This window comes from Dendroctonus ponderosae, unplaced genomic scaffold (genome assembly GCF_020466585.1).
Source record: "Dendroctonus ponderosae isolate FM_Combo_2020 unplaced genomic scaffold, Dpon_F_20191213v2 Dpon_F_20191213_1, whole genome shotgun sequence".
In the NCBI taxonomy this organism is placed as follows: Eukaryota; Metazoa; Arthropoda; class Insecta; order Coleoptera; family Curculionidae; genus Dendroctonus; species Dendroctonus ponderosae.
Window position 1 is genome coordinate 47173523 of NW_026017110.1, and position 14146 is coordinate 47187668.

At 35.5% G+C, this 14146-nt stretch overlaps 1 protein-coding gene across 1 annotated transcript; it reads left to right on the forward strand.

Annotated features, from left to right (window-relative positions):
- Nucleotides 1-9711: 9711 nt before the first annotated feature.
- Nucleotides 9712-14088, forward strand: LOC109543232 (zinc finger protein 503). The gene is made up of 2 exons (XM_048670777.1): nucleotides 9712-9816; nucleotides 13413-14088. Exons 1-2 carry the CDS (start codon nucleotides 9799-9801, stop codon nucleotides 13896-13898), a joined length of 504 nt encoding a protein of 167 aa, XP_048526734.1. The 5' UTR covers nucleotides 9712-9798; the 3' UTR covers nucleotides 13899-14088.
- Nucleotides 14089-14146: the final 58 nt, after the last annotated feature.

Consider the following 14146-nt stretch of genomic DNA (forward strand, 5'->3'; position numbering starts at 1 on the left):
TAACTCGTCTAATTGCTCATATGAATGGAATTGCTCGACGCTCTTACAACGGATACATAATGAGAATTTCTACTTAAATTTATATTAAAGTAAATTAAATCCAATCTGATCCTTCTTCAATGTGCAGCTATAGCTTGAACAATTCGTAACTTCCAACCCACAAGAGATTGGAGTTTCAAATTTTGCCCATCAATAGCTAAATGCGTGACTTGCGATTATGCAGAGCTTGTTTCCCTGAATTCACTTTTCGCGTTAATTAAAAACGAAGTTTCGAAAGGATCCATTTCCAAGAAGTTGGTCTCAATTCTACAAAATGCGGCTTTGAGGATGGATAACTGCCAAACGCGAGCCAAAGTCGATCGAAGTATGAACATTTCATGGCGTATTACTAAGGGCTCAGTAGATAAATCAGCAAAATTATGATGAAACCGGACAAAGCCTTCTGAAAGTTGCCCATTTTTAAATGATTTTTTATATAGAAACAGCGAGTTGATTGTAAGGGTCAGATTTGAAAATTATGTGAAAATTTCTTATGAAAATCCGCTGTAAATTTTCACTAGAACTCGTCACAAGAACTTAGAATTTATATTTATTGGCTCCAGTCCATTTACGGAAAAAACCTGAATTTACGGATTTTTTTTTTTTAAATTGAATCAAATCTGACAAGACAATTTTTTAAATTGAATCAAATCTGACAAAAAAATCGTCAAATCCAAACCTGAAAAGATGAAAAGTCGAAATTTTGTCACCCGATAGCAAAGAGTTTGCCTTACAAATATTATAATTTACAGTATATTTGCATTTGAAACTGATCTGGGGGATTTTTCATTAGCCCAACGGTGCAAACGACGTTACGATTCTCAATCATGCAGATCTGACTGTAAAAAATCGTCAAGTCCAAACCTGAGATCCAACCAAAGATGGAAGCTTTGCCACTTGATCAGGGAAACTTTGTTGTATAAATACGCCAATTTTCAGTCGATTTGCTGGAATTTTTTCACTCGCTTTATGGTGAAAATTGATATTTCGTAAGTGTGCAGTTCTGACTCTAAAAACCGTCTGTTACAAACCTGAAGAGATCAAAGCTGAAAACCTTGCCACCCTGTAACGAAATCAAGATATTTACATTTGAGATTGTTGGAATTTTTTAAACTCGTCTCACGGTGAAAAATGAAACTTTCCAATTGTGCCGTTCTCACTGTAAAAAATCATCAAGTCTTAACCTGAAGAGATAAAAGACGAAAACTTTGCTGTAGTGTAACAGGGACCGTGGTTTGTAATTTGGAAAATTTTCGGTAAATTTGCGTTCGAGGCGGATTTGCTGGATTGTTTTAAATTTACTCAGCTGTGAAAACTGATGGTTTTTTTAATTGTGCAGATCTGGTGCAAAAAATCGTCAAATCCGAAGTTTAAGAGATCAAAGGTAGAAATTTTGCAATTCGATAGCTAATATATCGATCAACAAATGATCCAATTTTCATGGTTCTCTTCTCAGTGAGACTGATTTTCTGCAATTTTTCAAATTTGTCCAACGGTGAAAAATGATGCTTTTCAAATGTGCAGCTCTGATTGCAAAAATCTTTAAACTCCAAACCTGAAGAGATCAACGGTAGAAACTTTGCAACTGTACAAGGAAGTCCGCACTTTGCTAAACTATAGATTTTCGGTAGATTTGGCTTTGAGACCGGTTTTCTGGAATTTTTAAAATTTTTCCACCGGTGAAATGTTACGCTCTAAATTGTGCAGTTCTAAATGTAAAAATTCGGAAAATCTAAACCGGGCGAGATCGAAGCTGGAAACTTTGTCTTCCCATAGAACCCCACGGTTTTCAACAGCGTAAACCGATAGAAGTTTTACTTCAAATTTGAAAATGTTGCTGAAACTGCGTTCTTCCTTCGAATCAAGTTAGTCTTTCTTCATTTACTACCACTAATATCTACTTTCCCCCGTAGATCTATCAAGTTTCTTCCTGTTTTGATATGGAAGATATGAATTTTTTAATAGAGCGGTCTATTAAGCTAGTAGGAAATTTATGCTTTCTTGCTTGCTGCTTTCTTCTGCGGAAACAACTTGAAACTGAAGAAACTTGAAAGATTTACATTGAAAAATAAATATATTCGGCCGCAAATGAAGAAAGTTTCACTTTATTCTGGCGAAGAAAAGAGTTTCTATTTTCAAGTTTGAAACAGAAATTTCCAAATGTAGCAATACTGCACCGTTCTTTAAAAAAATTCTCATCTTCAATGCTAATGAAGAGAGACGCTGAAGAGATTTACATAAAACAGTAAATATATGTGGTCGTAACTGCAAAAAGCTTCACTTTATTCGGTCAAAGAAAACAGTTCTCATAATTTTTCAAATTCGAAGCATATATTTTTTAATTTAGCCCTACATCGTGCTGTAAACAATGACAACTTCCATATTAACGCAGGAGGAAACGTGAAGGTTTCACATAAAAACATTTCTGTAAAATGAATAAAGTTTCACTCGATTCGGACTAAAAAGTGCCTTTCAACAAATTTTCTTGGAGCATTGACTTCTTAATGAAGCTCTGCACCGCTCTGCACCGCTCTGTAAACAAATTCACAACTTCCGTTCTGAGAAATGTAAAAATCTGAAAGTTTCACCAAAAAAAGTCAATATATTTGGTCGCAAGCCAAGAAAGTTTCACTTCATTCGGTTGAAGAAAAGAGTTTTTGCAAATTTTCAAACTTAAAGCACTACACATTTCCTAATAAAACCATACACCGCTCCCTCTGACAAATTCATATTTTCCATACTAAAGCAGGACTTTGCTCACTGTGAATATCTGTGAAGTCTAAACCTCAAGAGATTGAAGATGGAAACGTTGTCCTCCTATAACGAAAACCACGGTTTAAAACAGTGCCAATTTTCAGAAAATTTTAATTTAAAACTGATTTGCTGGACTTTTTTTAAATTTACCCAACTATAAACATGGGTGGTCTTCACTAGTGCAGTGGTTGTGATAAAAAAATCGTCAGCTTCCAATCTGAAGAGATCAGGGTTGAAAATTTCGAAGTTCCATAATGGAAACCTTGAGTTAAAATCGCCTCAATTTCTAGTGATCTCCCAATTTTTTATAACCTTTGAAAGATCCCCAAATCTGGACAGTTATGCTTTGTGCCGTTCGGCTTGCAAACATTGTAACATCCGAACGTATAAATGCTCAGGCTTGAAACTTTGCAGCTCTATGACGAGGCCATCGAGTTATAATTTTGAACAATTCCACGCAAATTACAAATAACCCTGAATTTTTGGAAAAATTTGCAATTTGCCCAAATCTAAAAAAAGTTCTTCCTATGAAAAGTGGTAAAGCCCCAACGTGTAACGGTCTGAACTTGAAACTTCGCAGGTCCGTAGAGCAGAACAGACCCCAGCTGGACGCTTTGCAAACGTATAACGAAAACTTTCGTCTGCATTTGTGCCAAATTTCAAATAATTCTGACCATAGACAAAGTCCTGGGAAATTTTCAAAAAATGCCCAATGCCCGTTGTGTCTCCTCTCCGCACCTTTTGTCACGTATTGCTGCATCTGTTGGCCGCACTGACTAGAGTTGTATTTGGCTAATACTGAAGATACCCAATGGTTGAAAAACGTTGAGCAATCCGGTTCAAACCTATTGAATTCAGCTCATATTAAGCAATGATGTGAAAAACTATGTTAAACTAGTCGGCTCACTATACCCATGCAAAATACAGAACCATTTGAAATTGCCTGGGAATTTTCGGTTTTGTAACACCGATAATACGACGGTTGCGTCGATTGCACGCCAGTTTGCAACCTAATTACTTCTATTTACCTACAATCAACCGAAATCTAATAAATTTTAATGTTGTTTGCACTTTGCCCGCTTGCTTCTGGAGCTTCTAGGAAAATATGGAAGTAGCTGTTAATTAGCGGGCATGATTTAAGTTTTGGATGCACAACGAATTATCGCTTAAAGAGCTCATCAGGTTGCACAATTAAAACGAAAACACTCGGTTTTACTGTTGAGGTCGCGCTTCACTTTCGGCCAATTTCTTCACATTCCTATGTAAATAAATACCGAAGATCCATTAGACTGTTGTTGACACTTTTTTACCGCCAGATTTAGATATTAAGGTCACGACAACGCGCATTAGGAACAATTATCGGGTTTCGGTGTAGAAAAGTGAAGGGTCTTGATGAATATAGAGGGTATTGTAGACATGTTTGGCCATGTAACGTTATAAAGGTCAAGCCCACGTACTATTAAGTGGATTTTCTTGAAATCTTCCTAAGAGAATGGATCAGATGCTGAAACTTAATTCAATTTCATTTTCCCGTTTATGGTCATTATGAGGCTTCTGCTTCCTCGATCCCTCCCAAATCGGTTGGCAGATGGCCCAATAAAATTGACCATAGTAGAAAGCGCATAGCCAGGAAATCGTTATGTAAGCAAAGACAGTGGTTTTTCCGTAAAACATGGCATATCACAATTTTCACAGCGAGCTGAACTTTAATTTAAGGCATCATTTAGGCGGCAATTTTATAGAAATCGGGCACCTGCTTAAACCAGCCTCACCAAGTACAAGTTCAAAGAAAGTTTTTATATAAGCGCGCTTTCTGGGTCGAAATGTTCGATCAACTTTGATACACAATGAGATTTTGATGCCGGCTTGGGAACAAGTTGTTGTGTAGGTTGGAAACGAGAAGAGATTTGCATTGTAAAAGCGGCTTGTTGTTCGTTGGTAACAACGGTCATCTCCAACGGAGTTAAATTAACCGTTTAACTGAGAATATTCTTCAAAGCTCGGAAATATCTGAAATACTTTGCAATCTATCCTAATTTAAGAAAGTCGGGATTCTTTTCCGGTTTCAAGGTGGCTTTTAAGGAGTTCGAAGCTGCACAGTTTTTACTTTTCAACTTAAAGAAATCCAACTTTTAGAAATTTGTAACCAAAAGCCACGTTGAGCTGTGGACTGCATTTTTTGAACTGTAACCACATTGTCATTCTCCAAATTTTTTGGAAATGTGGATAGCTAAAAATTCAATTCCTCAATGGTGCAACTCTCCCTTTACAAAGCTGTATCTAAAAAAATCTGAAGATAACTAACTGAAATTTTCGAAATTTTGTCTGGTCTATCTTCCAACTAAATTTCACCCATTTCAGACAAAATATTAACTAATGAAGAGTTTAATTTTGCCCCAACACAGAGTATTACTTCTCGATTAAACAGTTCGCTCTTCAAAAGTTCCTCACTTCCTCGAACAGAAGGATCGATGTTTCAGATTTTTGCTAGTTGATAAAGGAAAGCCAGCTATAAAGCTGAGCTAAAATTTATTTGGTTTTGCCCCAACCTTCATTTAAAAAAAATACAAACTCTAGATATTTGACAATTGCTTTTTCTCGATTAAGCACTTGCTTCTTCACCAACATGTGACTAAAAAGTTCCAAGAGATCAAAGTCTGAAATGTACAAAATATCTATGGCTTCTTTGAATATATGTGTCACTTTTGTGGGAATTTAGAGGACGCAGTATTTTTTTGCAATTAATTTACCCTATACAAGAAGTGTATAGTCGAAATAATTGTTTGACTGTATAGAACTGCTTTAGAAATGTCTAGCTTTCCAGCTCAGTGAGATTTTGAGAAAATTTTGCCATTTTATAACATAAACAGAAGTTTAAATCCACTGAAAATTTATTTGGAATCGAAAAATTGCTTTTTTTCAATTGTGCACTCTTTTCTTTAGTAAAGTGTAACTAAAAAACTCCACGAGGTTACAATTTGAAATTTGTCAATTATTTACCCGAAACCTTAGTTTACCATTGTGCAAAATCTGTTGCCAATCAAAAAGCCCATTAATTTAAAAAAAGTTACCCAAAACAACAAGTGTAGTAGTCAAAAAGAATTCCTTGGTTGCACAGTTCTATTTTAAAAATTTCCTAACTTTCTCATTTAGGTAATTAATAACAACTCAAGTTGAATTTTGGACAGAAATTTCCAAAGGTTCTGATAGCACGTTCATTATAAAGCAATTTTTGTAAAAATCTGAAAAATGCACTTCTTCCATTGGGCCATGCCCATCGGTATTTAAGAAGGGTAACTGGAAAACCGGAAAATCGTTAAATTTACCTTCTTTTTACTCGACAGTTACGTTTATCATTGTATTAAATTTGGCCAAATTCGGATTTTTTGTTATCTCAAACCTTGTCCATATGAAAAAGTATTATTTCTGGAATGAACAGTGCTGTGTTTAAAAATTACCAGATTTCCAAAGCAAAATTTTGCGAAAGCATCAGCTGGTTTTAAACGTGAAAATTTTTCCTAATTTATAACCCGAAACGAAGTTATGGGAGCGCAAAATTTCGCTTAATTTAAACCACACAATAATAAAAAAATAATAATTTCTGACCAGGCATTAGTTGTGATTTTTTTCCCTTGTGCCGCTTAACTTAAAAAATTAATAACTTTCTAACTCGACATGATTAAAGTCTGAAATGTTGCGAGTATCTAACTGAAAACGTACTGAACAATTCTGTCGAATTTTTATGAGACGTAAATGTTTTTATACAAAATATGTGTATGGCAAGAAATATTCCCATTCTTTCATCTTCAGTCAAAAATCTCGATTTGGCTATTGAAAAATTTTAGAAGTAGTTAAAAATCTCGATTGAAAAATTTTAGAAGTAGCTAAAAATCTCGATTTGATTATTGAAAAATTTTAGAAGTAGTCAAAAATCTCGATTTGGCTATTGAAAAATTTTAGAAAATAATCAAAAATCTCGATTTGGCTATGGAAAAATTTTAGAAGTAACTAAAAATCTCGATTTGGTTGGAGCCAAAACTGCTAAAAACCGAGCTTTCGTCCTCAAGTTGCAATTTTTATTGTGCTGAATAAAGCCACATCGGAAAAACTCGACGATTTTTCTAGGTTCTCTATCAAAAGCGCAGTTATTGTCGGTTAAACGGCCCTTAAAAATGTGAAACTGGAAAACCGAAAAACCATAAAATTTATCTTCTTTTTACTCGCCAGTTACGTTTATCATTGTATTAAATTTGGCTAAATTCGGATATTTTGTTATCTCAAACCTTGCCCATCCCATCAAACTACCCAAAAACATCAGTTGATTTCAAACGTGAAAATTTTTCCCAATTTATAACCCGAAAGCGAAGTTATGGGACCGCAAAATTTCTCTTAATTCAAACCACACAATATTTAAAAATAATAATTTCTGGCCAAACATTTGTTGTGATTTTTTTCCTTGTGCCGCTTAATTTAAAAAATTAATAACTTTCGAACTCGACATGACCAAAGTCTGAAATTTTGCGAGTATCTAATTGAAAACATAGTGAACCATTCTGCTATATTCTGTCGAAGTTTTATGAGACATAAATTTTTTTCTACAAAATATGTGTATGGCAAGAAATATTACTTCTCGATTTTATAGTTCTATCTTTAAAAATTGATATTTATGCGGTAAAAAGAGAATACAATCAAAACGTTTTTATGGATAATAGCCAGAGGCCTAATGTGTAGTACCACTAAATGTTTAAATCGGTTAACGTGTTGATATATATATTTGCTCTTCTCGAGTGCCAAAAGCCTCCTTTAAAAAATTTCTAACTTCTATACTGCATCAACTCTGGACTTAAAAAAGCATATGTATAACTCGAAAACTAAGGTACAATTGGGCTAAATTTTGCTCACATTGATGCTATTAGTGATTTTTAATAATTTTTGGAATTTGACCAAATATTGCCCCACATTAATAATTTCTAAACTGTGAACGATCAAAGGCTGAAATTTAACAAATTTATTTACACATTAATTTTGTTAGTTGCAATATCGCATGTGAGCATTGCCTTCTTCTTGGTAGTTTCTGTGGATTCGACTACAAGTCTTGACAAAGAAATACCAATTACAGTCCAAGAAGGCTCATTTTGAAAGCAAATGTTGCAATTTTCTTGAGCTCATTGGAAATATTTGTCATTTTTGCAGCTAAAATCGCCAACAATCAAGTTTCCTCCTCCATCTGCAACTTTTACTGCTCTTGACAAAACCATATTTGAAAAAATCAATAATTTTTCAAGTTTGTGTATCAAAACCGCGATTATTGTGAGTTTAGTGGGAACTATTATCGATTTTAGGTTCTAAACGCTGTATAATTGCTCTGCTTTGGAAGCGTTTACTACTTTATGCTCTGGTTAATGTAAATATAATCAAATTGATTGAACTTTTCAGATTATTTGACAAAAAACTACCGAAATGGTGGAAAGAATTGTATTTTTCTCGGTCCTTTGACCACTTAACATTTTTCCATCTCGTAACAAAAAACAGTGATTGCAGTCCAAGTGTGTTGCACTTTAGAAATAAAAGGTGCAATTTTCTTGCGTTTAGTGAAAATATTTGTTATTTTTTGAGCTAAAAGTGCTAAATACCGAGCTTTCCTTCTCTACTTGTAATTTTCATTGCGCTGAATATGGCCATCTGAAAATCTGAAAAACTTGATGATTTTTCCAGTTTTTCTATGAAAAGAGGAAGTTATTGTCAGTTTAGTGGGAACCACTGTCGCTTTTAGGTTCCTAATGCTGTAAATTTGCTCTGTTTAGGAAGCAGTTACAACTTTGTGCTCTGGATGGTGCTCAGTTTACTGTTTTGCAATTTTATTGAACACCTTAGAAAGTTTGCTGATTTTAGAATCACCGAGGTTCTGCCTTTGAAAATTCGTAACTTCCAAACCATATTAGCTCAAAGTCAAAAATTTTGAATTTTTACGTAGAAAAAAATAATTTGTCAGATTAGTTAAACTGCGCTCTATTTCAACCCCATCTTAGTTTTCAGGAAGAATTAAAACTTGCACTTCGCTGGAAAATCAAATTTTCCATCTTAGAAACTTCAAGACAACGACATTTTGAAATATTCAAACCATGAATTAAAAAATCTACAACTTTCTCAAATTCATTGCACGTTTATATATTTTTGTTAATTAAGAAGAATCCAGTTTTGAACACACATATCTTTTTGAAAAAAATTGGTGGGTTTCACCCCCCAAAAGATCAGGATCTGCTTTTTGCATATCAATAGCAAAAAGAAAATTCTATTATTGGGTGATTTTTACCTAATTAACAGCAGCGCAAGTTCCATTTGGGGATTTTTTTCAACTTGCCCATATCAGCAACGTGCATTCAATCGAGCAGTTTTATCTTTGAAAATTCTCAACTTTTACACGCCAAAAGATCAGAGTTTCAAAATTTGCACCGCATTAGCAGAAAGCGCAGTCCATAAGCCATCGAAATTTTGTCGACATTTCTGCGAAAAATTCGAATTTACTTTGTAAATTGCAGAACTTCAGAGTGCAACAATTCCACCTGCCCTGATGGCCTGTTGTCGCTTGGAACCCGTGTAACTGACATGTAAAAGGCGTGTTCAATGAAATCCTCACCATGTCCAAATAAAGCTATTTCCACTAAACGAAAAAATTTAAAACAACCAGCTCCGGTTACAGAATTTACCGAACCCATGCAGACATAATTTAAACTTTACGAAACGTCTGGGCCACACATTTTCTGGCAATAAATAACAAGTTTTTTCTTTTGTCGTAATCATAATTCGATGTACCAAATTTTAAGAAGGAACCACCCGGACTCTGCTGTGTGTGACCTGCGGATGCGTGAAAGTACTCGCATGGCATCATCCTGCGAAGAAGCGCTTCAGATTCCCACCCCCTCGATTCTTTTGCTGTGTGTATAAAACTTGGACAGTGCCAAATAACTGTACAGTCACCACAAGACCCGACATCACTCAAGCATCATGAACTCATTTGGCGTGGTAAGTCGACTTTTTTTTTGCTTCTCATACTGCTTTGTTGTGCTAACTTACCAATTTTCAAACAAAATGTTGAGGCGAAAAGTTGTCAAAATTGCTTGTGAGTTTTTGTATTAAAATCACTGGGAATTGGCGATAGTTTATTGAGTGCTTTTTGCAAATTTGTGATCGAAAACGTTGGATAAGTGTGGATTTATTTGCACTTATCAGCCGTGCCCTTACAACTCGAACAGCGAATTGTATTATGGTTTTCAAAAATACACTGAATATGCTTGAGCGTGGCTGGAAACGTAAATTTTTTTTCTGGAAGTGAACCAACCTCTTCTCTTGCAGGCTTGTAGGTGGGTTCTCTGATCTTTTTTGCAAACGCCGATTTTTTCAATTTCAGTCAATTTAGTTGTTTATCGTCTGCAGCTACTCTTGAAATAGCGATTAGTTCCAATAAAAACAGCTGGGGATTTGAAATTTGGGGCGCGAATTGCGAAAAGTCTTCTCCTGATTAGTGCAAAATTCCTTCTTTCTGACGACTTCAAAATTAAATTATTGGTAAAGTCTCAGACTCAGGCGTCAATTGATGTCTTCAACCTTTTCAGCCTCGTTTTTCTCTTCAGAACCCAAGTCAAGTCAACAACGTTTTTTTTTTTTATTTAAAAATTAGTTACAAATCACTGTTCATTTGGGAGCTGGGGGATTGTTGAAACGGCCCAGTTCAACTTGAAAGCCCTCATCAAGCATCCAATGCAGACATGGCCACTAATAACACATATTAGTGGCTAGATCTAGTGCAACTGATTCTCATCGCTGGTAATTATGCGAAGTGGAATAATAAATCATTTCTCTACCAGCGGCTAAAGGCAAAACAAACAAACGGTAGTTCTTTGTCGGTAAATCGCTTCCGGGCTGATGTCACTATGGATGGGAAAGTCTTCTATGTAACCAAAGTGGAGAAAGTCTCGGATGAACATCAACAGTTCTCATCGTTGTTTAATTAATTTGCAACTGTTAAGAGCTATTTGCCGCCTTGCCCAGATCTTTGAAGTAGCTTTTATTGGTTATTTTTTAAACATTTCTAATGGCTTGATAATCATGATTTAGTTGCAAGTTTGCAGCATATCAGGTAAAGATGCACTTTACTGGCTCCCAGATATTATTATTTTTTTGCTTCTCCTTATCTTTTTTAGGTTTTTTGATTGCCGGTTCCTAAAATTAATTTTGTATAGTTCCTTCGGCTTTCCCGATTGTTTTAGTTTTTTTCCGATTGTTTAGATTTGCTCTGGTTTTTGCGTAAGCATCGTTTTTTGGTGGGTGTTTGAGGCTCTCGTTGGTTTTTAGTGTAATCTTAATTAATCATTAAGAATTAATGTTGAATGAATAATGTTAATTAATCAAATTAATTACGTCTATGATGCAAAATCGAGTAAAATTGCAAAATTGTGAAATTTTGTACTTCAACTAAATTTAAAATTGGTTTTTCGTTGTTAGCAGTGCACTTTTTATTTGGTACATTGTGTATAACAAATTGCAAAGTATCAAACATTGAGGTTGTGGAAATTTGTGAATTGTCCCTTTTTAAGTTTTATCAAACTGAATTAAATTAAAAAATCACATTGATTTTGAGAGGATTTTGAAAATTGCTAGCAAAAATCAAAAAAGTTATTTTTGCATTTGTGCAGTTTGAACTTCAAAAACTCGTCATTTTCAAATCTGTTTAGATTCTAGTTGGAAACTTTGCAAATCTATAACCAAAGGTACTTTGGATTAGCTATCCGAATTTTAGTGATTTTGTCCAGACGGTTTTTTTTTCAGGAAATTTTCAAATTTTTGCTTATATCAATTTGTATGAATAAATAAATCGGTTGCTGTTTTTGAAAATTTTTAGTTTATAACGGAGAAGAAACAGAGGATTAAAGTTTTGTCAAAGTTAAGCTTCAGTAAAATTGTCTGCTTGAGCCAAAATTCCAGAAATTCAACCTGCTTATTCAGTTTTTATAAATTTTTCAAACTGCCCATGTCAAAAAGCTGGTTTTCCTGCATAGCGCAGTCTTCCTGGGAAAATTCGTTACTTCCAAACCAGATGGTGTAATAGTCTGCGATTTCCACATTTTTAACATAAGGATCAATATTCAGTTGTGCCAAAAGCTCTGAGTTCTGCACTGATTCGCATTGATTTTAGGAACATTTAAAAATTGCTCATTTATACAAAAAATTTAATTATACAGTTAAAACTTCAAAAACTGTCCATATTTTAGTTGGAAACTTTGCAAATCTATAACGAAAAGTGCTCTTGACTAGCCTTTCAAATTTTAATTAATTTATATATCACGCTGTCTTTCAGCATTTTTTCAAATTTTTGCCTATACCGATTTGTACTGAATCTCAGCTCAGTTCTGTCTTTGAGCAGTCGTCATTTTTCACCCAAAAGAGGCAGAGGGCTGAAATTTTGCAAAAATTAAGCTGGTATAAAATTGTATGGTCATCCCAAAGTTCCAGAGTAGTCGCCTTATTTAGTTTTAACAGATTGTTCAACCAGCTCATACCAAAAGGACGATTTCCATGTAAAGCACAACTGCGCTTTCAAAGTTTCGTTACTTCCAAAATAAAAGAGATAGAAGTCTGTGATTTTCAAAATTTATAACAGAGTGATCAGTAAACAGTTGCGCCAAATTTCATTGCATTCAGCCTGGTAAATTTTTTTATACATTTTCAAATGGAAAATTTCAAAAAAATATTTCTTTGATTAGTGCAGTTCCGTATTTGAAAATTCAAAACTTCCAATCCACAGCACGAATTCCTGTCAAATTTCGGCAAAGTGTAACTGGAAAATGGGTTTAAAAATTAACAAAATTAAAAAATTGTATGAAACTTTTAGAAACGGTTAAAATTGGCCAAATCTGAAAAGAAGGCTTTTCTCTCTTTAAACTTTCATAACTTACAAACTAGCGATCTCAGAAGCCTGAAGATTTGCAACCAGATCAAGTGTATATATGAGCATACCCTGCTGTCAAATTTTACTAAAATACGCAATTTCACAATTGTTTCTAATTTATTAAACCTGCCCACAGTAATGAATAGTTTAAAAAAATTGGTTACTTCCCAACTACAGCAGCTACAAATCTGAAAATTTCCAGGTTGATAACGTGATAACCGCTCTATGTTTGTGCCAAAGTTCAGTGAATTCAGCCAGGTTGCCAATTTTTCACAAATTTTCAAATGAGCCCTTGCCTAAAAAAGGATTTTTCTCAATGGGGCTGTCGGGTCTTTGATAATTCTTCACTTGCAAACCAGCACACAGTCTGGACTTTTGCCAATATATAACATGGAGATCAATACATGGTGTTGCCAAATGTCGCGAAAATCAGCAGACACCATTAATTTGATTTTTAAGTTTAAAATTTCCCATATCTAGACACTGACGCTCATTTGCGCAGTTCAGCAAAAAAAAATCATAACTTCCAAAGCAAAAGAGATGTGGCTCTGAAAATTTCAAAGTGTATACGCAAGATCTCTAAGAACAGCTGTGCCAAATTTCATAGAATTGATGCACTCGTTGATGCTTTTTTGTGCAAATAAAGGAAGTAAAATATGTATTTTTTTTAAAGGTACTCGCCTTTGCCCTGGCCACAGTGGCTATCGCTGAGCCTCCTTCTGGCTACAGCTACAGTAGGCCAAGCGGAGGCGGCTCAATCGGGGGCGGCATCTCACTGGGCGGTGGGCTGTCCGGAGGCGGTGGCGGCTACACGGCCGTGTCTTCCGGCTACCAGACCTCCGAAGGTGCGTCTGTCGACCCCGCTCTTCTTGAGCAAGTTCGCCAGATCCTCCTCAAAGAAGAGCAGAACTCAGCCTCCAGTTCCAGCATCGGAGGCGGCATCAGCTCCTCCTACGGAGCCCCATCCGCCCAATACGGCGCTCCATCTCCTCAATACGGAGTGCCCAGCTACAGCACCAGAGTGGTGGGAATCGACCTGGAGGGTATCAAGCAAGCCATCCAAGTGGCTCAATACAACCAGATTTCCCAGGCTCAGGGCTTCAGCGGCTACCCAAGCGGACCTTCCAGGCCATCCGGCAGCTACGGAGCTCCCTACTAAGCTCCCACAGCTGAAAGAACTGATTAAGTGTACCTAACATCGCAATTACCATCTCAACACGGGTCATGATGCATCTCAACGACTGTCAGCCACAACATCTACATCGAGTGATCGTAACAACATCAAATTTAATTGTTTTTGTATAAAGTTTTTATGTTTTTTAGAAAAAAAATATATTTGTCACCGTAAATTTGCATCTTATTCCCACTCGCACAGTAATTAATCACACCATCTGGCACACGTAGAAA